This window comes from Periplaneta americana, chromosome 1 (genome assembly GCF_040183065.1).
Source record: "Periplaneta americana isolate PAMFEO1 chromosome 1, P.americana_PAMFEO1_priV1, whole genome shotgun sequence".
Classification (NCBI taxonomy): Eukaryota; Metazoa; Arthropoda; class Insecta; order Blattodea; family Blattidae; genus Periplaneta; species Periplaneta americana.
In genome coordinates, this window is record NC_091117.1 from 5,322,501 (window position 1) to 5,349,841 (window position 27,341).

General features: G+C 35.1%; 1 protein-coding gene across 5 annotated transcripts in view; it reads left to right on the top strand.

Annotated features, from left to right (window-relative positions):
* The window catches only part of Shrm (shroom), a 461,262-nt gene that overhangs the window by 199,357 nt on the left and 234,564 nt on the right, over nt 1-27,341 (top strand). For 4 of the 5 annotated variants that reach the window (XM_069828667.1, XM_069828748.1, XM_069829001.1 and 1 more), the window contains exon 2: nt 21,008-21,211. In XM_069828667.1, the coding sequence (XP_069684768.1) occupies nt 21,008-21,211 (204 nt within the window). The remainder of the gene's footprint in view (nt 1-21,007; nt 21,212-27,341) is intronic. The other variant, XM_069828918.1, reaches the window with a different exon arrangement.

The window sequence follows — 27,341 nt, forward strand, 5'->3', positions numbered from 1 at the left end:
AATAATAACATACAGGGTGATCCATTTTGTATGGATAAAAAAATAGTTATTTATGGTACTTGTGAGGTAAGTGCATCTTTATTGCACGAGTGGAAAGATTTAAGCACGAGGCGTCAGCCGAGCGCAATAAAGATCACGCTCACAAGTACCATACGTAGTTTTATCCATGACCATAACGAAAAATTATGTTTTATAAAAGAAAATATGTTGAAAATAAGTCCTCATATAATCACATATCATGGCATGAATTTTAGAATCGATACGTGTACTAGGAGGCCATGATGTAGGAGGCCATGATTAGTGAAGAATGGTATCTAAGGCGTTGGATAAATAAATTATAGCCTAATTAATTTTATGCTCGACCATGCCGAAATGTAGTAATTATACACCTGGTAGCAGTCCTTTAATGCATGTCATTAAAGTACACCTACTCATTAAAGTTCAGGTGTTTTCAGCCAATGACAACTCAGCTTACAGGTGTTCAGCCAATAACGAGTCAGCTTTGTACCATTATAAAACCGCAAGTATCGATTATTCTCGGATATGCAATCGAAAGAGAATTAGCGAAAAGTCATGGAGGCTGGAAATCCAATACTGTCGCAGAAGGTTATGTTCTGTTACTATAATAATTAGCGTTAATTGTAAATAATATTCAAATAAATCCAATTTGTCATCTCGTTTTTCAATGTCGAATTCAATAATCAAAGTTATACCAAGTTTAACGAATTACATAAGGTCAATGACATTATTGTTCCTCGGAAAAAATCAATACTTTCGCGTCTGCGCACATCTCACAATTCACGACCTAGAACAAGGTCACTTCCGATCTTGTCAGATACAAATAAAATGTATACTTCTGAATAATTTCAAGTTAGAAATATGGTCGAGCATAAAAAGTCGTATGAAACTCGCCTATAATGGTAATTAAGAAGCTCGTATGAAAATTATGAAACTCGCTTGCGCTCGTTTCATAAATATCCATACTCGCTTCTTAATTACTATCATTATAGGCTCGTTGCATAATGTACTAATATAATTTTAATATATATTTTTTCATTTTAAACGTGTATTTTCGTCTTTTTGAAGTTTCAGGGATTATTTACAAGTTTTCACGGGACTAATGTGATTAAAATAATTTCACATTTTACTTCTGTAAACTTAAGAGGAATATTAAAACGTAATTTATCATCATGTCTGTTTAGCGTGTTGTTTTAAAAGTTTTAAAATCCTATAAACCCAACTTCGCAGGTTCAAGTCTCTTCGCATCCCAAAAAATAAATTATTACAAAATTAAAAAAAATACATATTAGATATGGATGTAATGTACAAATTACGACGTAGCAGATAGAGAAAAGAGAAGGAGATTGAGTGTATGTATATTTAAGAAATGGTAATAAAGAAGTACAGGTAGTGACATCTAGTAACTAATATATTAACTTCTTGAGTAATAGTTGAATGGAAAAGTATACGTGTGTACCCGGGTACTAGGCAAATACTAATGAACTGTGAGATAAAGTTCAAACTGTGAGGTAAAGTCTTTATCTCACTAGTGGAATAAAGTAATGTTGAATAAAAGCCTACTTTACAAACGCAAAAGTATTTAGTAAAGGCATGTTTTTCGTTATGGTCATGGATAAAAACACCTTAAAACATTTACTAGTGAACTTTATTTGTTGAAACTTTATGCATACAACACTGAAAGATGGGAGATTCCTCAGAGCTCAACATGACCCCCATTGTGCACCCTGCACAACTCATAACGGTGATGAAATTTAGCCCATGTCCGTTGTAACATAAGAGGGGCGATTTGTTGAAAAGCTTGAGTAATTTTTACTCTCAGATCATCAATGTTCCTGGGTTTCTGTGAATAGACAATGTCTTTAACAAAACCCCACACGAAGAAATCAGGAGAGGTTAGATCTGGGGAGTTTGGGGACCAGGCCAAGAAATAGCTGCTTCTCGTACTGGTTCGCTTGCGATCTCATGCATGTTTTTTTTTTAACACAGAACCTGTTTCTTCAAATGTTCGATACCACAACATTATGGAATCGTATTTAAGTACATTACGCATACCATACTCACGTCGAAATTCCCTTTGAACTCTTTTAACACTCTCAAATTTAGCATACCAAAGAACACATTGCGCCCGCTGTAGATTTGTAGTAGTCATTTTAATCATCTACGATTTTCATTTGTTTTTTCAGATTATGCTTTGTTGATTGTCATATATGGAAACTCCCATCTTTTAATCATAATATAGCAGGAAAGAAAATTTTCCTACTATCATAATAGCTTTATAATAACAAATTAATATTATCGATACCCAAACGGATCAGACTGTACTTAATAAATTATTGAACCATTTAGAAAACATCTCAGAACAAGCATGAGATGTGGTAAATAAGTAAATCTCTGAGACATTGTTATTGTCAACGCTATATTATTATTATTATTATTATTATTATTATTATTATTATTATTATTATTATTATTATTATTATTATTATTATTATTTCAGTACATAGCATTGTGATTTTACCTCTTTGGTGATATCTGGTATTAGTTGGCAACACTGAAGAGACGGCCACGTTAGCCTTTTAGGAACTGCTCTTACGTGGTCCTCACTATATTTGTTAAAGAAATTAACGATTTGCGTTTCTCAAAATTATTTAAGATGTGCCTACTTTTCTTTCTTTCAGTCGATAATCCGATATGCCCTAATTTTCTGGGGAAATGGAACCAAAATTGTAAGCGTCTTGATTTTACAAAAGAAAGCCATTAGAATTTTATGTAAATCAAACTATCTGGAACATTGTCGGCCACTTTTCAGACAATCACGGATTTTAACAATCATAAATTTGTATATATATGATCTAGTACTTTACACTAGACAAAATATCGACAATTACTCATTAGTGGCCAATATACATGATCATGAAATTAGAAATAGTGAACAAATTAATATTCCATATTCTAGATTACGCAAGAGCAACACAAACTTTTTAATTATGGGGATGAAATTATATAATAAGCTCCCCAGTCAATATTATAAATTACCAATCAATAGCTTCAAAGCTAGATTTTACAATTGGTTATTAAATAATCCTTTTTATTCTGTTGCTGAGTTTTTCAACACAAATTTGTATGAAATTGTATTTTAATAAATAAAGTTTCGCTAAACTGGAGAATTCCCACGGTCTCTTTGAACCGTGCCGTTACGTTTAGCACCAAATTTAAGTAAATACACAATCTTGCCAACATAAGAACACGACGTTCGTGTGTGGCGTCGTTGGAGGGAGAAATTTGTTTCTTTTCTCTCTCTACCTCATTCGTTCTGAACATTACAGAGAGATAGCACCACTGTTAGCTACAAGATATATTTGCGCAAATATATTGAAATAGATTACGTGACTTATTACGTGACTTAGATGAGAGTCTCAAGACAAAACAGTTTTGCTATATTTCTTTTTTTATTAAATGTTAAGCACAGGAACGCCATTTCGTAATTTTATTTAGGAAACAAGCCAAACAAATTATCTTTGCATCAAAAACGGATGCTACCTAGACCAAATTATCGTATTTTATAATTGTTTGAATGCAACAGAAGCCAGAAGTCTTGCACTTGACTAATGCAGTGAATTATTTAAGAATATAGTCGCGAATTTTACTACCACCATTTCGATTGTGTTTTGTTTGGCACGGCTCGGTACGGCCTGGTGACTAGTGGCCAGCGAGTAACGTGGACTATCGACATTGCTCTGCCGTGGGTATTATCCAGTTGTTAATTGCAATTTAGTTAGTTTTCTTCAATTTAAAAATTTCAAATTATTTCATGTTTTCATTGTATTATTTAAATTTTACTGTTTCTTTTATTAGTGTTTCTAAAATGTATTTATATGTTTTTCAATGTATTCTGACGAAGCCTAAAACTGTATGTCTAATGGCCAAATAAATTGAATTGAATTGAATATAAAGTATTTCATGAAGAAATATCGTCCCGCCCGGATGCAAAAACTGAAATGACAGCTCTGTTGTCTTTGAATGGTAATATTGTAGAGCAATTTCAATAATAGCAACTAAAATACGCGTTCTGACGTCTTTTAAGTGTTATCACAATACAGTTAGTTTACCTTTTGCCTCTAATTTTAACAAAAGAATCCTGAACAAGAATCGCGAATGTTGCGTTCATCCGTATTAAGAGACAAAATCCCCCAGACGCTATCAGCTGACCAGCCATGTACATGTCGGTAACAGACGCGGTCAATGAAGCGTCGGAGAGAGGCGCTGAGGTGAAGGTCAAGCAGCGCTCCTTGCGGCCACTTCCTGCAGCTGGCCTAGCCGGTTCTTTGTCTTCACGGCAGAGCACTTGTACGCCCTTCTGATCGAGTACCGGGAGATGGACCGAGTTGATCATTCAACCCGCTGATTTAATTCGTGAACCTCCACGATGATCTTAAGACAACGGAACAAGCTCCTTACTTATATGAATACTGAAATGTGAATAAAATGATGGGTGGCCATAAAGTTTAGAGCCTGAAAATGGATATTATGAGTATTAGCTGAAAGCATAAGGTTCCTCTATGTTATTTCGTCCCTTTTCCTTCTGAAAATAAGCACAGAACGTAGGATGTCGCAATGTTGCAATGTATCAGGTAACACATCATTAAAATACTGCACTTGTTCAACCCAAGATTTTTATCGTTTCAATGTTTTTATTTCACTAGTATCGTAAAACAGCTAAAGCAAGGAGATGCACTATCACTTTTACTTTTTAACTTCGCTCTAGAGTATGCCATTAGGAAAGTTCAGGATAACAGGCAGGGTTTGGAATTGAACGGGTTACATCAGCTTCTTGTCTATGCGGATGACGTGAATATGTTAGGAGAAAATACACAAACGATTAGGGAAAACACGGAAATTTTACTTGAAGCAAGTAGAGCGATCGGTTTGGAAGTAAATCCCGAAAAGACTAAGTATATGATTATGTCTCGTGACCAGAATATTGTACGAAATGGAAATATAAAAATTGGAGATTTATCCTTCGAAGAGGTGGAAAAATTCAAATATCTTGGAGCAACAGTAACAAATATAAATGACACTCGGGAGGAAATTAAACGCAGAATAAATATGGGAAATGCCTGTTATTATTCGGTTGAGAAGCTCTTATCATCCAGTCTGCTGTCGAAAAACCTGAAAGTTAGAATTTATAAAACAGTTATATTACCGGTTGTTCTTTATGGTTGTGAAACTTGGACTCTCACTCTGAGAGAGGAACATAGGTTCAGGGTGTTTGAGAATAAGGTGCTAAGGAAAATATTTGGGGCTAAGCGGGATGAAGTTACAGGAGAATGGAGAAATTTACACAACACAGAACTGCACGCATTGTATTCTTCACCTGACATAATTAGGAACATTAAATCCAGACGTTTGAGATGGGCAGGGCATGTAGCACGTATGGGCGAATCCAGAAATGCATATAGAGTGTTAGTTGGGAGACCGGAGGGAAAAAGACCTTTAGGGAGGCCGAGACGTAGATGGGAGGATAATATTAAAATGGATTTGAGGGAGGTGGGGTGTGATGATAGAGACTGGATTAATCTTGCACAGGATAGGGACCGCTGGCGGGCTTATGTGAGGGCGGCAATGAACCTTCGGGTTCCTTAAAAGCCATTTGTAAGTAAGTAAGTAAGTAAGTATCGTAAAACATTTCCATGGTTTTTATTTCCCTGTTATCGTAAAACATTTAAATGGTTTTTATTTTTGTACTCTCGTAAAACATATCCGTGGTTTTTATTTTTGTAGTCTCGTAAAACATTTCCATGGTTTTTATTTTTGTACTCTCGTAAAACATTTCCATGGTTTTTATTTTTGGAGTCTGGTAAAACATTTTCATGGTTTTTATTTTTGAAGTCTCGTAAAACATTTCCATGGTTTTTATTTCCCTGGTATTGTAAAACATTTCCATGGTTTTTATTTTTGTACTCTCGTAAAACATTTCCATGGTTTTTATTTTTGTACACTCGTAAAACATTTCCATGGTTTTTATTTTTCTAGTCCCGTAAAACATTTTCATGATTTGTATTTTTATAGTCTCGTAAAATATTTCCATTTTTTCTATTTTTCTAGTATCGCAAAACATTTCCATGGTTTCTCTTTTTTTTTTTGTAGTATCACAAAACATTTCCATGGTTTCTATTTTTGTAGAATCGCAGAACATTTCCATGGTTTCTATTTTTCTAGTATCACAAAACATTTCCATGGTTTCTATTTTTGTAGAATCGCAGAACATTTCCATGGTTTCTATTTTTGTAGTATCGCAAAACATTTCCATGGTTTCTATTTTTGTAGAATCGCAAAACATTTCCATGGTTTCTATTTTTCTAGTATTGCAAAACATTTCCATGGTTTCTATTTTTGTAGTATCATAAAACATTTCCATGGTTTCTATTTTTGTAGAATCGCAAAACATTTCCATGGTTTCTATTTTTGTAGAATCACAAAACATTTCCATGGTTTCTATTTTTGTAATATCACAAAACATTTCCATTGTTTATATTTTTCTAGAACCACAAAACATTTCCATGGTTTCTGTTTTTCTAGTATCACATAACATTTCCATGGTTTCTATTTTTCTAGAATCACAAAACATTTCCATTGTTTATATTTTTCTATAATCACAAAACATTTCCATGGTTTCTGATTTTCTAGTATCACAAAACATTTCCATGGTTTCTATTTTTCTAGTATCACAAAACATTTCCATGGTTTCTATTTTTCTAGAATCGCAAAACATTTCCATGGTTTCTATTTTTCTAGTATCACAAAACATTTCCATGGTTTCTATTTTTCTAGAATCACAAAACATTTCCATGGTTTCTATTTTTCTAGAATCACAAAACATTTCCATGGTTTCTATTTTTCTAGTATCACAAAACATTTCCATGGTTTCTATTTTTCTAGTATCACAAAACATTTCCATTGTTTCTATTTTTGTAGTATCGCAAAACATTTCCACGGTTTCAATTTTTGTATTATCGCAAAACATTTCCACGGTTTCTATTTTTGTAGTATCGCAAAACATTTCCACGGTTTCTATTTTTGTAGTATCGCAAAACATTTCCATGGTTCCTATTTTTGTAGTATCGCAAAACATTTCCACGGTTTCTATTTTTGTTGTATCGCAAAACATTTTCATGGTTTCTATTTTTGTAGTATCGCAAAACATTTCCATGGTTTCTATTTTTCTAGTATCACAAAACATTTCCATGGTTTCTATTTTTGTAGTATCGCAAAACATTTCCATGGTTTCTATTTTTCTAGAATCACAAAACATTTCCATGATTTCTATTTTTCTAGTATCACAAAACATTTCCATGGTTTCTATTTTTCTAGTATCACAAAACATTTCCATGGTTTCTATTTTTCTAGAATCACAAAACATTTCCATGGTTTCTATTTTTTTTAACTTGTCATTCCTTCCATACGATGAATGCAGCATCCGTCTATTAATCGTCGTTGAAAACATCCGGTGAATAATTAAAAGTTCTGATGGTGATTATTACAATATACTAATGATGATGGTGGTGGTGCTGTACCATGTTGCTCTAAAAATCGGCTTCAAGAATAGATGGAGCTGCACGCCCTGGCTGGTTGGCGGGCATGGCCTTATAAGAACGAAGACCCCGCAGAGAGTTGTCCGAGTCGGTAAATAATGTGCCGGGCAACAGATGCTACACGACGGACGTAGAGGCAGAGCTTGTGCAGAGGAAAGTGACATCTAGGAAGAGGAAATTGAAGACTAAAAGCGGAGAAGAAGAGGAAGAAGAAGAAGAAGAAGAAGAAGAAAAAGAAGAAGAAAAAATGAGTGTGATGTTTATGCATATTTTATTTCATTGTAAGTTTAACGTATGGTTGTCCAAACGCCTATAGAACCAGGAGATATTGCACGTCAAGCAAGCTCTGCTAAGGTCAATAACTTTCCATATAAAATACGAAAAACAACCTTAAAGAATATGAGCTGCAGGTTGCTTACGCCAGGGGTTACCTCGCACAGTTACAATTGGACATCTATGGTTTAACGTGTTTCACAATTCAGAGTCATTATCGTGTTTTTAGCAATATCTCTGTTTATACAGTGTGCCGCAATAAAATGAATACATGTTTCTAATATTAATGTCATGAAAATGATGCACATATTTTATTGTATGTCTAACATGTTTCACAACAATTTAGTTCTTTTAGCATGTACTCAATAATAATACTGTTTTTTACAGTGTGTCCCAATAAAATGTATACATGTTTCTAATATTAATACCATACAGAAAAATTTAAGGCCATGAAAATGGTGCACAAATACTTCATCATTATACGTCTAACGTGTTTCACAACAGTTCAGTTCCTTTGCCGTGTTTTCAATAATATATCTGTTTACACAGTGTGCCCCAATAAAATGCATACATGTTTATAATATTAATGCCATACAGAAAAATTTAAGGCCATGAAAATGGTGCACAAATACTTCATCATTATACGTCTAACGTGTTTCACAACAATTCAGTTCTTTTGCCGTGTTTTCAATAATATATCTGTTTACACAGTGTGCCCCAATAAAATGCATACATGTTTATAATATTAATGCCACAGAGAAAATAATGCACTTACCACTCTATGTCGCACCATTAACCGCTTATCCAAGCTAATTGTTTCAGATCCAGAAAGTTAAAACATAATGCTTTACTTTGCGTATCAAATCAGATTATCAGTCCATTGTTACGCACCGTCAAGTACGCTGAAGAAGACACTTTCTCTTGAACGTGCTTTGTCACTTTTTTTTTTTTTTCGTGCGTTCTGATCTGTCTCTGATTTTGTGGTTATCCTGATCCTGCATTCGTGTATCAAGCCATAACGAGCGTGACTTATCAGTGGCGATATCTTGAGGAAATTACGAATAATAATGATTTACTAGAACGCAGTGCTGGGAACTAGGTCGAAGAAACAACCTCTGCGGTCACACTTGAACAAAATCGCAACCGATATAACATTACGTTTATTGGTATTAAATTAATGTATGGCAGAAATATAACTTGATCTTAAGTGACGAATTGGAGAGATGAATAGGAGAATAGGAAACGAACATCTCTCCCCAAGTATTTTTTTTATTTATTTAACGAGGCTGTATCCTCGTGTTGTGGAAGAGAAGGCCTGATGGCCTTAACTACACCAGAATAGATAGATAGATAGATAGATAGATAGATAGATAGATAGATAGATAGATAGATAGATAGATAGATAGATAGATAGATAGATAGATAGATATAGATATAGATATAGATATAGATATAGATATAGATATAGATATAGATATAGATATAGATATAGATATAGATATAGATATGGATGGATGGATGGATAGACAGACAGATATCAACTACTAGGTTACTTTGCGTCGATGGGATTGGTGATATATATATAGATAGATAGATATAGATATAGATAGATATAGATATATATATATATAGATAGATATAGATATAGATAGATATAGAGATATATATATAGATATAGATATGGATGGATGGATAGACAGACAGATATCAACTACTAGGTTACTTTGCGTGGATGGGATTGGTGATAGCGAGATTGTTTTTGGAAAGATGAGACCTAGGCTTCGTTATAGATTACCTGACATTCGCCTTGCGGTTGGGGAAAACCTCCGAAAAACTAAACCAGGTAATCAACCGAAGCGCCCGAGCGCAAATCCAGATCTGCAGGCAAACGCCTTAGCCGACTGAGCTACGCCGGTGGCCACCCAAGTAAAATTAAACACTCCTGTAGATAATTATCGTGGTGGACTTTTGGTAGATCTGTTGCTTCCTTACAATAACCGTGGATTATAATTCATGTCTGAGTGATGACGGAGTTGTAGTGTTTGTGGTGGACAAAACCAAAGGTTTTTAAGGTTTTTCGGGGATCTCCCTTTTGACGTGAATACGTTTTTGAAATCACTTCCGCATTGGTTAACGAAACCTGACGTTACGACTTCACTAGTGCTAAACCACTGAACCAAAGGAACATTGGGACATTTAAATAGTTAATTCAAGACCACACTCAGAGCTTCTGGCTATAGTTCACGAGGTCCCGGGTTCGATTCCCGGTTAGAGCACAGGAATTTTCCCTTAAAGGGGATTATTACTGTGTTCGTCCATGGTCTGGAATTTAGGTTAAGTTTAGATTTAAGACCTCTCCTAGCACCACATTATCATAATCATCATATCATATCATCGGGGCACTGTAACTCCGCCTTCCAGGCGCCCCAACCTCAGAAGTGGGTTACAAATAAGCCATTGCCAGGAGAGAAGACCAGAAATGTCGAAAGACAACTTGATGGCAATGAACTAAAAAATAGTTAAATCAATGTTTATTTCATTTTTTGGTTGTTTTGTCTTATAATGTACAGGTTAGTTGAAAATTGGAACATTGGTCACGTGTTTCTGTTGGCTCCTTGATCAGCCTTTTTTTTTTTTTTTTTTTTTTTCAATCTCAGAAGTCAGCAGCGAATAATGGTTGGAAGTTTTTTTTTAATGAAAGAAATCTTTATTATATAAAATTTACGTTTTAGTTGCGCTTAGAAAATTTGGAACATGTAGTCGGGGAGAAATCCTGTGACCGTCCCAGCATTAAGACAATTTTACAGAGTACTTACAATATATTTATAGAAGAGTAAGCACAAAATATTATGTGGTTTGTAAGATAAATGTAGGCCTATTTATTTATAACAACAGAATAGCCTGTATCGAGCCTTTCTTACTTAAGTAGGCTACTTTGATTTTTTTAAGTTCTACAATATTTTATATTTACTACTCAACCTACTGCAAGAAAGTGTATATGTGTGTGTGTGTGTGTGTGTGTGTGTGTGTGTGTGTATCTAATGCTCTGGATAAAACAATGAAGTCACCATCCTTCTTGCTTCCCAAGAAAGCCAATCAACGTATTCTTGCCCCTTTTTTATTTCACATTTTCATTTTAGAGATGAAAATAAATTGCCTCGAATTTTCACTTATTAAATATGGCAATCCTATAAACAGTACAACCAGTGCTGTCATGGAGGCCGTACGGGGCCATACATCGTATGCAAACCTAATTTTTTTTTTAATTAATCGTATGGGGAAAAGAAAATTTTGTCTGTACGGAGCCATACAGCATGTGGGTGTATAGGCCTATGTTTTGTACGCGGAAATCTGTACTGATCTTAGATCATCTCTTACTATTCTTATGTCCATAAACAAAAATTGTTCACCTGTGCAGCGCTGGAATTCAAAATTATATAAAATAATGGTTGAAAAACAAAAATTGCTGCAAATACACACTCCAAGCTTTTTCGAGACAAGTGTGCATCTACGGTGGGGCTACATGGTGTATTCTTTAAATCAAGCTTGTTGTACAATTAAAATGTAAAGCAAAACAATTTCTTTACTTCTCTTCTGATATTAAAAAAAATCATTAAATACAGTTGGAGAGGTAGAGAGAGGAGAGTAAAATATATTTCAAGGGAGAAAACAAGGGGTGGGGCGTATGGTTAAGAGAAAAATGACCATGACAGCACTGAGTACAAAATACTGTATAAGTGAAGTACTGTATTACCTCTCACTTCTGGGATTCTATTGATTGCATTTTATTTGTAACCCAGAAAATTGAAAATTTATTTTTGTGGGGTGCATAAGTGTCGAAAAGACAAAGTACATGATTATGTCTCGTGACGAGAATATTGTACGAAATGGACATATAAAAATTGGAAATTTATGTTTTGAAGAGGTGGAGAAGTTCAAATATCTTGGAGTTACAGTAACAAATATAAATTATACTCGAGAGGAAATTAAACACACAATAAATATGGGAAATGCCTGCTATTATTCGGTTGAGAAGCTTTTATCATCCAGTCTGCTGTCAAAAAATCTGAAAGTTAGAATTTATAAAACAGTTATATTACTGGTTGTTCTGTATGGTTGTGAAACTTGGACTCTCACTTTGAGAGAGGAACATAGATTAAGGGTGTTTGGGAATAAGGTGCTTAGGAAAATATTTGGGGCTAAGAGGGATGAAGTTACAGGAGAATGGAGAAAGTTACACAACACAGAACTGCACGCATTGTATTCTTCACCTGACATAATTAGGAACATTAAATCCAGACGTTTAAGATGGGCAGGGGATGTAGCGTATAGAGTGTTAGTTGGGAAGCCGGAGGGAAAAAGACCTTTAGGGAGGCCGAGACATAGATGGGAAGATAATATTAAAATGGATTTGAGGGAGGTGGGATATGATGGTAAAGACTGGATTAATCTTGCTCAGGATAGGGACCGATAGAGGGCTTATGTGAGGGCGGCAATGAATCTCTGGGTTCCTTAAAAGCCAGTAAGTAAGTAAGTAAATAAGTAAGTAAGTAAGGGGTGCATAAGGGTATGTGTTCCGAATGCTGATCGTGACATCGTGGTAGCGGTTAGGGCATGAGGCTTAACGGTGCGGGAAATATACGATCGTATGTTCGAATCTCGACTGGGTTATGGATGTTTTAGTGCTTTATGTAACGAAAGTTTTGCGAAATCAATGACGATGGTACTTTTAGAATATTAGTTCCAATAACATGAATGGTAATGTAGCCTATTTGAAACATGTTGAAGGAACTGAATTCTTGGTAACGCGTAAAACGTAACACCCGTGTTAAGAAAGTATCTACCAATTTCTTAGGTCTTTTTTGTTGCTATTCGTCCAGTTTGAACTCGCGGTGTCGCGGATGCATTTAGAGTACAAAGGATGGCCGAATTCCGGAAACAGTACTGGAAATGAGATGTAATCTGTGAGGGTATGACTGTCGTACAGTGTCTCGCCCGGAGGTCTCTGTACCGGCTCTGCACACACCCACTTCCCTCAGCACGTGGCGGCCGCCTCCGCCACAACCTGTTCCAAAATAATTAACGCATGCGACATGGGGTCTATAAAAGTCGATTCCAATCGTGAAATATAGAGGAAGTCATCACATTCTTAATGAGATTAGACTTCTAAGAAAGTAGATTGTAAATTTTTAAAAATATAATAGTATCTATGTCAAATATTAATTTGAATTTATTGAATACCATTACAGTCAGTCAACACAAATATGTGCAATTGACAAAGTCTATATTACTTGCTTACATACAAATGGCTTTTAAGGAACCCGGAGGTTCATTACCGCCCTCACATAAGCCCGCCATCGGTCCCTATCCTGTGCAAGATTAATCCAGTCCCTAGCATTGTATCCCACCTCCCTCAAATCTATTTTAATATTATCCTTCCATCTACGTCTCGGCCTCCCCAAAGATCTTTTTCCTTCCGGCGTCCCAACTAACACACTATACGTATTTATGGATTCACCCATACGTGCTACATGCCCTGTCCATCTCAAACTTTGGATTTAATGTTCCTAATTATGTCAGGTGAAGAATACAATGCGTGCAGTTCTGTGTTGTGTAACTTTCTCCATTCTCCTGTAACTTCATCAATCTTAACCCCAAATATTTTTCTAAGCACCTTATTCTCAAACACCCTTAACCTATGTTCCTCTCTCAAAGTGAGAGTCCAAGTTTCACAACCATACAGAACAACCGGTAATATAACTGTTTTATAACTTTCAGATTTTTTGACAGCAGACTGGATGACAAAAGCTTCTCAACCGAATAATAACAGGCATTTCCCATATTTATTCTGTGTTTAATTTCCTCTCGAGTATCATTTACAGGTTGTTTCAGAAATATTTTGAGAAACCTTGGGGCATGTTCCTTACAACATAAACGAGAAAAAAGTTCATATAAACATATGTCCGAAAATCCTTAGTTTTTTAGTTATTAATGAAAGAACATAACGAAACATTTTATGTTATTGTTTATATCTTATTTAAAGTAGCCGGTAAACCTTTTGTTACTATTTTATTCAGATTGAATATTTAAAAAAATATTATAATTTACATATCAATTTTTATGCTAACCTTTTCATTCAATATTTTAATTTTATTTTGAATTTAATTACAAGGAAACATAATAATGTCTTATTGCTCTGTTTTATAATAATTACCATCATTTACGTAAGTAATTCGGTTTTGCAAGTTACTTAATTTTATTCGTTGAATAATCTTATTAAATTACGTGTTTTTATTCAGTTAATGTAACATTTCAGTTTATCTTTCTTTTGAGTTTAAGTATTGTTGTTAGGTATTTCCGCTCTGAGAAGTTGGTAATAGTATTCAGTATGCAGTGATAGATAGCAGTTTGTTTTTTAATTTCATTCCAAGGAAACATAATAATATGTTATTGCTGTGTTTTATAATAATTACCATCATTTACGTAAGTAATTCGGTTTTGCAAGTTATTTAATTTTATTCGTTGAATAATCATATTAAATTACGTGTTTTCATTCAGTTAAGGTAACATTTCAGCTTATCTTTAGATATTTCCGCTCTGAGTAGTTGGCAATACTATTTAGTATGCCGTGATAGATAACAGTTTTTTTTTTAAATTTCATTACAAGGAAACATAATAATATCTTATTGCTGTGTTTTATAATAATTATTAGGTCTATTATTTACGTAAATAATTCTGTTTTGCAAGTTACTTAATTTTATTCATTGAATAATTTTATTAAATTACACTTACTCTAGGGCTCGTGAAATTATCAATAAGATGAAACAACACTCGTGCAATTATTACAGATATAATTATTATTCCTTTATAGGCCTATGTTGATATTTTTTGTCTTCTGTGCACTTCATAATTTAAAAATCTGGTAATCATAAACAAGTATCCCCAGAGGATTCATTCCCACATTCTTATATTTGAAAGGGCATTTTTAGTAAGTGGTAAACGTTTCAGGGGCCTATCTTGAACAGAAGTTTAAATATTACATTTTAAAAGTGATAAGTTCTTAGCCACAGATTGCAATAGAATTACTACCTGGTATCCCTAAACATCTGTATACTTGTTCGTTTCGAAATGGGAACAATTCTGGTATCGCCTTTGAATAACAAGATTCCTAGTTATTTTATAATTTAGAAAACCACTAAAAACGAGTATATGATTCATCAACTCAGAGATTTGTATGCGGGGACCCTGGAATGCGAATCTAGTGTTTTGCTATTGAGCCACTTCATTGTGTATAATTTTTTCTGTAATAGCCCTGTTTCATGTAGTTGTAAATTTCAAGGCAATGGCTACCGGTACTTTACTTTGAAGAAAAACATAGAACTACTTAAATCTATACTAATAATAAATCTGTAGCCGAAATTTTTCTGGTAATTTTCGATTTTCCAAAAATAATTGGTCCTAACATATATAATTAACCATCCTGAAACCGAAAATCGCTTTTTTGACATTTTTGTTTGTGTATGTCTGTCTGTATGTTTGTTACCTTTTCACGCGATAATGGCTGAACCGATTTCGATGAAAATTGGAATATAAATTAAGTTCGTTGTAACTTAGATTTTAGGCTATATGGCATTCAAAATACATTATTTAAAAGGGGGGGTTATAAGGGGACCTGAATTAAATAAATCGAAATATCTCGCATATTATTGATTTTTGTGAGAAATGTTACATAACAAACGTTTCTTTAAAAATCATTTGCGATAAGTTTTATTCTTTGAACAATTTTGATAGGAGGACTGATATTTAATGAGATAAATGAGTTTTAAAATTAAAATAACTGCCATCTAAGGCCGTGTAACGAAATAAAAAACAAATGACTTGGTCTATAAGTGGTCTTGGACAACAACAATCGAAAGCTATAAAAGATAGCCTACAGAGAATGTTTCTGTGTTTGTATGGAGTAATATCGGAAGCTAAATTAACCGATTTGTATAATTAATTATTATTTCACCATTGGAAAGTGTAGTTTCTCTAGATAGACATAATTCTATAATGTTATTACAGTAACTTCTGATATAATAATGTAATGTAATATAATATAATATAATATAATATAATATAATATAATATAATATAATATAATATAATATAATATAATATAATATAATATAATATAATATAATATAATATAATATAATATAATATAATATAATATATTTGAAGGGTTCAGAACCATAGTGGGCCAAGCGCCAATTACTGAATACGTAGAAAACAAGGGTTAAAATTAAGTTATTACCATAATTCAATGGAAACATATAGCAAGTAAAATAAAGTATACACATTAAATCTAAATGATGTCAATGTTCATTAAACTATGGTTGCATGTAATAGCAATTAAGAAACAAGTTAAAGGAATTGTCATTGCACCAAATGAGTGTCTCTGGACCAAAATGATCGCATTTCAATTATTTAAATACAATTTCAATTAAGTAACATATTAAACGATTTATCCTTCTATCAAACATGAATGTTCCCTGGATCAAACGTCCTATTTTAATTATGTAATTACTTTATATTTATTTCTAACGGGTGCAGCGGAGCGCACGGGTACGGCTAGTTATAAAATAAATAGGCGTGTATAAAAGAAAGTGTTTCAAGAAGTGTCATGCTATAATGTCACGCAGTATTAGCTGTTTTTCTCACACATTCTACCTCTGCTGTTAACATTCATCATCCGTTTTTCGTTATCACATGAATTAGTCAACAAAATGACGATCATGTATTCGTCTGTCATGATTGTCTGCTGTTGATATGTCAGTATTCGTTTAAAAAGCAGTCCAAGAAGCCGTGCAGTTTAAAAGGGACGCCGGATGAAACAAGCAAGTTGAAGGTTCATTGCCTGATGATCCAAATCACCATCACTTGCTGGTCATTGTGCATGCCAATGTCCTTCACAAGGTCACAGCGTTCTTCTTGCGTGGAAGGCTCAGTTCTGGGAAGCGTCCAGAAGACGAGATCTGTTGTACATCGGGGGTTTTATTTTCTTCAGGGAATAGATTATCTTGTGATTATATCCCTCGTCCAAGATTGCTGGCTCCGTCTGCGTCGAAATAAGAACAAATTAGTACATTTTATTGCTTTTCTTCTGTACCAAGGTCCAGGTGGAATCAAACAGCTTGGACTGCAAGCGTAATTTATCTGAAATCGTAGCGTATGTATCTATTTTTACCCATATATTTACATCATGTTCCATTACAACTCAAGTAATACTACATGAGTGTTCGTTACAACAAAAGATTTATGTTTACAGATATTTTATATAACATAGCTTCCTATCTTTCTTTTTAGAGACCCGATATATTGTAATAAATATCCTAACTTATCATCCTGTTCTACATTACTTCTTACTTTATGCCAGTTCTATTCCTAATATTGTTCTAGTTTTAGCTACATGTATGTTATATTCCTATTCTACCTCCTAATTAATACATATTTGAAGTTTTACTTTTTCTTTTAAAATGATTTAAAGTCTACTGACTTTACAATATGTGAATTCTTTACTGTACAGTTTCATTATGTCTATCTTATTAATTGGAACCCGAATCACGCAAGTGAAGTGGGTAGGCATTGGATACACACACATCTTATTAATTGGCCATTTCACTTCCTTTCTTGAAATTCTCTTGAATGTATGTAATGTAGCGTTATGTATGTAGACCTAAAATATGTATGTATGTATGCCTTATGTATGTACAGTATGTATGCATATAGGCCTAATGTATGTATGTAGGCCCAATGTATGTATGTATGTATGCCTAATGTATGTATGTATGCCTAATGTATGTATGTAGGCCTAATGTATGTAGGCCTAATGTATGTATGTAGGCCTAATATATATATATATGTATGTATGTATGTATGTATGTATGTAGGCGTAATGTATGTATGTATGCCTTATGTATGTATGTATGTATGCCTTATGTATGTATGTATGTAGGCCTTATGTATGTATATATGTAGGCCTTATGTATGTATGTATGTATGTGTGTAATGTAGCGGTATGTATGTAATGTAGCGTTATGTATGTAGACCTAATGTATGTATGTATGTATGTATGTATGTATGTATGTATGTATGTATGTAACGTTATGTATGTAGACCTAAAATATGTATGTATGTATGTATGTATGTATGTATGTATGTATGCCTTATGTATATACAGTATGTATGCATGTAGGCCTAATGTATGTATGCCTAATGTATGTATGTAGGCCTAATGTATGTATGTAGGCCTAATATATGTATGTATGTATGTATGTAGGCGTAATGTATGTATGTATGCCTTATGTATGTATGTATGTATGTATGTATGTATGCCTTATGTATGTATGTAGGCCTTATGTATGTATGTATGTATGTATGCCTTATGTATGTATGTAGGCCTTATGTATGTATGTATGTAGGCCTTATGTATGTATGTATGCCTAATGTATGTATGTATGTATGTATGTATGTATGTATGTATGTATGTATGTAGGCCTAATGCATGTATATGTAGGCCTAATGCATGTATATGTAGGCCTAATGTATGTATGTATGTATGTATGTATGTATGTAGGCCTTATGTATGTATGTATGCCTAATGTATGTATGTATGTATGTATGTATGTATGTAGGCCTTATGTATGTATGTATGCCTAATGTATGTATGTATGTAGGCCTTATGTATGTATGTATGCCTAATGTATGTATGTATGTATGTATGTATGTATGTATGTATGTAGGCCTTATGTATGTATGTATGTATGCCTAATGTATGTATGTATGTATGTAGGCCTTATGTATGTATGTATGTATGTAGGCCTTATGTATGTATGTATGTAGGCCTTATGTATGTATGTATGTATGCCTAATGTATGTATGTATGTATGTATGTATGTATGTATGTATGTATGTATGTAGGCCTAATGCATGTATATGTAGGCCTAATGTATGTATGTATGTATGTAGGCCTTATGTATGTATGTATGTAGGCCTTATGTATGTATGTATGCCTAATGTATGTATGTATGCCTTATGTATGTATGTATGTATGTAGGCCTTATGTATGTATGTATGTATGTATGTAGGCCTAATGCATGTATATGTAGGCCTAATGTATGTATGTATGTATGTAGGCCTTATGTATGTATGTATGCCTAATGTATGTATGTATGCCTTATGTATGTATGTATGTATGTATGTATGTATGTATGTATGTATGTAGGCCTTATGTATGTATGTATGTATGTATGTATGTATGTATGTATGTATGTATGTATGTATGTATGTATGTCTATGTATGTATGTATACATGCATGTATGTATGTATGTATGTATGTAGTGTGTGGGACTATTTACATATGTATAATAATAATAAAAAAATGTATTAAGAAAAATGGATTATCATACACGCCTCATATACAAGGAATTTAATGTACTGAATATTAAACAAATATGCATACAGGGTGATTCACGAGGATTTACCATCTCTTACGGAGCTTATTTCCGAAGACATTCTGAGCAAAAAACGATTTTTCTTAAATTATTGGATGGATTTTATTCATATTCCATATCTACAACTTAAATTGTTCGAAACACCTGCACAACAAGACGACAAAATTTACACTTTCTGCGCTTATATTGTTTAAAAGTGGATAATGAATATTTGCTTCATCAAGTCAATTGATATCCAACAATAAATTTGATTTATTCCGACTTTAATGTTTCCCAAATTCATCAGATATATAAATTTACGTTATTAAAATATTATCATAAAATCATCTGAAATATAAAGAAAAACAACATGTTTATTCTACCAAGAGAAAACTAACATGTCCTTTAGCTGAATCTAAATGTTACACAACCACTGGACTGAATCATAGCCAGAGTTACGGGCCAAGATTATACATCTCTATTTTGGTAATAAATCCTGACCCAGGTTATTTTGAGTTTAATAAATTTAAGAAAAACAATGTTAACAAATTTTTTAGTAACTTATTCATGTCTCGCTCTCTCTCTCTCTTTTTTTTTTTTTTAATTTCAACATATTATTAATTCTAACTAATATTGCGTTCTTGACCTGATTCTCTACTTTTATCTTCGTTTATATCCCTGTTTTGTAATAATTGTATTGGTTTTATAATTTTATTGAATTTTTGTTGTATTGTATTTTACTACAAAATAGTTATTTATAGGAATCGCTCCCCAACACGAGCTTGCTTAAATGGATGTGCGCTACGACCATAACATAATATGTATTTATTTTGTATTGTATGTAGCTATAAATATATAGTCGAGACGCTGTTATTCCCGGCGTGACTCCTCCTCTTTGCTTACGTGTAAGGAAGTCAAGGCTCTATAAAGTCTAGGTAGGTAGTATCGTTCGCCATTTTTGTTCTTTCGTTGCCGAGCTACCAGACGACGGATCTATTTGCCACACCGTTAAACATTATCATGTCATAGCTCCTATGATAATAAATCAAACGCACTGTATTTCAGCAAATAATTGAGCGGCAAATAACGTCCTCGTGTGCTTTCTGCAAACGCCAACGAAAGAGCCAAAATGACGGGCGATTATATCAAGTATTTATCCAGCCTTAAGAAATGCTTAACATCTTCATCAGCGAATCACAAGACGCACACGTTTAAATGTAGCCGACCTGCAACGTGATTGGCTGCCGGAAATTAGAGCGACGGGACTATAAATACGTAAAACATAAACATTAAAAAAAGTGATGGATTTTTATAATATTTTTTGGACTTATAACATGTTTGGGTTTTTTCCGAGGTTTTTCCGCAACTGTAAGGCGAATGTCAGGCAATCCATAACGAATATATTCAGACTCGTCTCACTGTCACCAATTCTATCGATGCTAATGACCTAACAATTGGTACAGCTTCGTTAAAAACTGGTTATAAATTCTATGCAGATTGTGTTCATAATTTTAAATAATAAAATTAAATTGCAGAGGATGGAGAGTGGCTGTGGCAGGGGAAACGGTACAGATCTCTAAAATTTGCCTCAATTTGAACTTTGACTTCAGCAGATTCCCTGTGTTGACGTGTTGCGTTTGTTTCAGCAGCGGGGAGGAGTCGAGCTCAGGACTGACGAAGTGGTTCCGGGATCTGCGCCCCACTGCGACACTCAAGTCGTCGGCGCCGCCCCTGGACCGCGCGCACCCCGTGTACCACAGCGAGGGCAAAGGGCTGCGGCGCCGCAAAGATAGGGACCGCCGACGTCACTCCTTCAACGAGCAGCAGCCTGAGAACCAGGCGGCCAACAGGTGCGTGGCACATACGTCATGGTGGTGATGGGAAAGGAGTTATTACCACGAGAAAGAAAGACAGGATTTGAGGTACAAGATGGTCTGAGGAAGCTGGAGATTTCAATTTTGTTGTTGGTAGTACACTAGCGTTCAAAGACATCTGATCTAGGATTTTATGATCGTGTAAGCGAACTTGTACAGTGCATTAGTTATTAATAGATTTCAAAAAGGCATATGACTCGGTTAAGAGACAAATATTATATGATTTTCTTATTGAATTTGGTATTCCCAAGAAACTAGTTCGATTAATTAAAATGTGTCTCAGTGAAACTTACAGCAGAGTCCGTATAGGTCAATTTCTATCTGATGCTTTTCCAATTCACTGTGAGCTAAAGCAAAGAGATGCACTATCACCTTTACTTTTTAACTTTGCTCTAGAATATACCATTAGGAAAGTACAGGATAGCACAAAGGGTATGGAATTGAACGGGTTACATCAGCTGCTTGTGTATGCGGATGATGTGAATATGTTAGGAGAAAATCCACAATCGATTAGGGAAAACACGGGAATTTTACTTGAAGCAGGTAAAGTGATAGGTTTGGAAGTAAATCCCTAAAAGACAAAGTATATGATTATGTCTCGTGACCAGAATATTGTACGAAGTGTAAATATAAAAATGGGAGATTTATCCTTCGAACAGGTGGAAAAACTAAAATATCTTGGAGCAGCAGTAGCAAATATAAATGACACTCGGGAGAAAATTAAACGCAGAATAAATATGGGAAATGCCTGCTATTATTCGGTTGAGAAGCTTTTGTCATCCAGTCTGCTGTCAAAAAATCTGAAAGTTAGAATTTATAAAACAGTTATATTACCGGTTGTTCTTTATGGTTGTGAAACCTGGACTCTCACTTTGAGAGAGGAACAGAGATTAAGTGTGTTTGAGAATAAGGCTCTTAGGAAAATATTTGGGGCTAAGAGAGATGAAGTTACAGGAAAATGGAGAAAGTTACACAACACAGAACTGCACGCATTGTATTCTTCACCTGACATAATTAGGAACATTAAATTCAGACGTTTGAGATGGGCAGGGCATGTAGCACGTATGGGCGAATCCAGAAATGCATATAGAGTGTTAGTTGGGAGGCCGGAGGGAAAAAGACCTTTAGGGAGGCCGAGACGTAGACGGGAAGATAATATTAAAATGGATTTGAGGGAGGTGGGATATGATGATAGAGACTGGATTAATCTTACTCAGGGTAGGGACCGATGGCGGGCTTATGTGAGGGCGGCAATGAACCTCCGGGTTCCTTAAAAGCCAGTAAGTAAGTAATAATAATAATAATAATAATAATAATAATAATAATAATAATAATAATCCTTGGCGCCACAGCCCTTGAAGGGCCCAGACAGACCATCCGCTGCTGGCGTCACGTTCACATCCCGATAATTATACACTATAATGTAACAAAAAAAAAAATGTTTTACTCAAGTTACAAGTTTACAGGTAAAGATTGTTTACTACAGTTAGGGCCTACTTTCATTCTATATCTTATGGTATAATAAATAGTTTTGCAACGTGTAGAGACTGGGAAAAGAATTTAATAAAATCATCCGAATCATATTCGTTCATTTTATGGGCAGTCTTGACTGCCTCCGAGGTTTGTTGGTCAGAATATTGGCTTCCAGATCTGGAGGTCCCGGGTTCGATTTTCGGGCTCGGCTCTCGGTGAATTTTTGTTGAAGAAGAAAAATTGCCTGGGTCTCTAGAATCTGGAAATTTGTATGAGTGTGCTGGGTTAATATTAAGTAGCCAGTCTTCAAGAATATAAAATGCAATATATGAGGACTGTCGCTGGGCAGTAACCTGAACACAAGTTTCAGCGCCACATTGTTGACAAGTAACTCCATCTGTTAGCACAACCATAAAGCATGTAATAGATGCTATAGAGTTACGAACAACGAAAAAATAATTGTAATTACAATTAATATTAAATGTAAAAAAAAAAGGTAAAGGTATCCCCGTAACATGCCATGAAGGCACTTGGGGGGCATGGAGGTAGAACCCCATGCTTTCCATGACCTCGGCACTAGAATGAGGTGGTGTGGTCGGCACCACGCTCTGACCGCCTTTTACCCCCGGGAAAGACCCGGTACTCAGTTTTATAGGAGGCTGAGTGAAACTCGGGGCCGTTCTGAAAGTTTGGCAACGAGAAAAAATCCTGTCACCACCTGGGATCGAACCCCGGACCTTCCAGTCCATAGCCAGCTGCTCTACCAACTGAGCTACTCGGCCGCCCAATATTAAATTAGAATTACAATAAAAATCAAAGTACGAGAACATTACCTGATTAATAAAGGCTGGACAGTTTATTGTAGAAGTTAAGAACAAAGAAATATTTTTTTTTTATTCCCCCCCCCCCTTTTATGAAGAGACGACATCCCGGGTGGTCGGGCGGTTTGTTTCAGGAAATGCAACGATGCACATAATGCCTTATAATATAAGAACAAATATCTAACTATCACAAGAATTAATTAGTCCACACCTATGGAGTAAAGGATAGCGCTTCTGACCGCGAAACTAGGTGGCCCGGGTTCGAATCCCGGTCAGGGCAAGTTACCTGGTTGAGGTTTTTTTCTGGGGTTTTCCCTCAACTCAATATGAGCAAATGCTGGGTAACTTTCGGTGTTGGATCCCAGACTCATTTCACCGGCATTATCACCTTCATTTCATTCAGACGCTAAATAATCTGAGATGTTGATACAGCGTCGTAAAATATCCTACTGAAAAATCAAGAATTAGGACGTTATTGACCTAAGACCCCAAACCAGGAATGTAAGTAATGGTGATTAACACGTTTACAACAATAAAAGCTACAAAGCTATAATTCCCACACCCTTAAAAGAAGAAATATGTAATTTAAAAACTGTATTTTGGTTAACTTTGTCGAACGTGGTTCTCTAGCTTTTCCCAGGCACGTTCCTTTGTTCCCATCCCGACGGCTCATCTCCTTGCTCCGCATTCTGAGAAGTGCTGGAATCCACCCCACGACATCCTTGGAGTGGCCTTGCTAACGGCACCACCTGGCTCCTTATGGAGACGGGCCCATTACCTCCCCCTGTTAATAAGGCATGTCCGCCGCGTTTAAACGTCTGCAGCTGTCCAGATTGCCCGCCACAACTTTTAATTTAATATCTTTCTTACTTTCCATTGGATTCGAATTTCAAGCATGTATTGTTTGAGTAACGTGGGCTTTTTATGTCGTACTCACAAGTTCGAATATACGGTATGTGAGTAACTTTACATAAACGCTGTGTTAGTTCTTTCTTTTACTTCAGCTTCGTTTCATCATTTTCCTGCAATTAAAATCGTCCTTCTCATTTGAAATATTCCCCCATTTCCCTGTAATCCAAAGTCATCCTTACCTTTGACAATATTCCCCCATTTTCCTCTAATCCAAAGTCATCCTAAACCTTTGACAATATTCCCCCATTTTCCTCTAATCCATAGTCATCCTTATCCTTTGACAATATTCCCCCATTTCCTTGTAATCCAAAGTCATCCCTATTCTTTGACAATATTCCCCCATTTCCCTGTAATCCAAAGTCATCCTTATCCTTTGACAATATTCCCCCATTTTCCTCTAATCCATAGTCATCCTTATCCTTTGACAATATTCCCCCAATTTCCTCTAATCCAAAGTCATCCTTATCCTTTGACAATATTCCCCATTTCCCTGTAATCCAAAGTCATCCTTATTCTTTCACAATATTCCCCCATTTCCCTGTAATCCAAAGTCATCCTTATTCTTTGACAATATTCCCCAAATTTTCCTGTAATCCAAAGTCATCCTTATCGTTTGACAATGTTCCCCCATTTTCCTCTAATCCATAGTCATCCTTATCCTTTGACAATATACCCCCATTTCCTTGTATTGCAAAGTCATCCCTATTCTTTGACAATATTCCCCCATTTCCCTGTAATCCAAAGTCATCCTTATCCTTTGTCAATATTCCCCCATTTTCCTCTAATCCAAAGTCATCCTTATCCTTTGACAATATTCCCCCATTTTTCTCTAATCCAAAGTCATCTTATCCTTTGACAATATTCCCCCATTTCCCTGTAATCCAAAGTCATTCTCATTCTTTGACAATATTCCCCCATTTCCCTGTAATCCAAAGTCATCCTTATCCTTTGACAATATTCCCCCAATTTCCTCTAATCCAAAGTCATCCTTATCCTTTGACAATATTCCCCCATTTCCCTGTAATCCAAAGTCATCCTTATTCTTTCACAATATTCCCCCTTTTCCCTGTAATCCAAAGTCATCCTTATTCTTTGACAATATTCCCCAAATTTTCCTGTAATCCAAAGTCATCCTAATTCTTTGACAATATTCACCCATTTCCCTGTAATCCAAAGTCATCCTTATCCTTTGACAATATTCCCCAATTTTCCGCTAATCCAAAGTCATCCTTATCGTTTGACAATGTTCCCCCATTTTCCTCTAATCCATAGTCATCCTTATCCTTTTACAATATTCCCCCATTTCCTTGTAATCCAAAGTCATCTCTATTCTTTGACAATATTCCCCCATTTCCCTGTAATCCAAAGTCATCCTTATCCTTTGTCAATATTCCCCCATTTTCCTCTAATCCAAAGTCATCCTTATCCTTTGACAATATTCCCCCATTTTTCTCTAATCCAAAGTCATCTTATCCTTTGACAATATTCCCCCATTTCCCTGTAATCCAAAGTCATCCTCATTCTTTGACAATATTCCCCCATTTCCCTGTAATCCAAAGTCATCCCTATCCTTTGACAATATTCCCCCAATTTCCTCTAATCCAAAGTCATCCTTATCCTTTGACAATATTCCCCCATTTCCCTGTAATCCAAAGTCATCCTTATTCTTTCACAATATTCCCCCATTTCCCTGTAATCCAAAGTCATCCTTATTCTTTGACAATATTCCCCAAATTTTCCTGTAATCCAAAGTCATCCTTATTCTTTGACAATATTCACCCATTTCCCTGTAATCCAAAGTCATCCTTATCCTTTGACAATTTTCCCCAATTTTCCTCTAATCCAAAGTCATCCTTATCGTTTGACAATATTCCCCCGTTTTCCTCTAATCCAAAGTCATCCTTATCCTTTGACAATATTTCCTAATTTTCCCGTAATCCAAAGTCATCCTTATCCTTTGACAATATTCCCCCATTTCCCTGTAATCCAAAGTCATCCTTATTCTTTGAGAATATCCCCCCATTTCCCTGTAATCCAAAGTCACCCTTATTCTTTGACAATATTCCCCCATTTTCCTTTAATCCAAAGTCATCCTTATTCTTTGACAATATTCCCCCATTTTCCTCTAATCCAAAGTCAACTTTATCCTTTGACAATATTCCCCCATTTTCCTCTAATCCAAAGTCATCCTTATCCTTTGACAATATTCCCCCATTTCCCTGTAATCCAAAGTCATCCTTATCCTTTGACAATATTCCCCCATTTTCCTCTAACCCAAAGTCATCTTTATCTTTTGACAATATTCCCCCATTTTCCTCTAATCCAAAGTCATCCTTATCCTTTGACAATATTCCCCCATTTCCCTGTAAACCAAAGTCATCCTTATCCTTTGACAATATTCCCCCATTTTCCTCTAATCCAAAGTCATCCTTATTCTTTGACAATATTAACCCATTTCCCTGTAATCCAAAGTCATCCTTATTCTTTGACAATATTCCCTAATTTTCCCGTAATCCGAAGTCATCCTTATCCTTTGACAATATTCCCCCATTTCCCTGTAATCCAAAGTCATCCTTATTCTTTGACAATATTCCCTAAATTTCCCGTAATCCAAAGTCATCCTTGTCCTTTGACAATATTCCCCCATTTTCCTGTAATACAAAGTCATCCTTATCCTTTGACAATATTACCCCATTTTCCTCGAATCCAAAGTCATTCTTATCCTTTGACAATATTACCCCATTTCCTCTAATCCAAAGTCATCCTTATCCTTTGACAATATTCCCCAATTTCCTCTAATCCAAAGTCATCTTATCTTTTGACAATATTCCTCCATTTTGCTGTAATCCAAAGTTATCCTTATCCTTTGACAATATTACCCCATTTTCCTCTAATCCAAA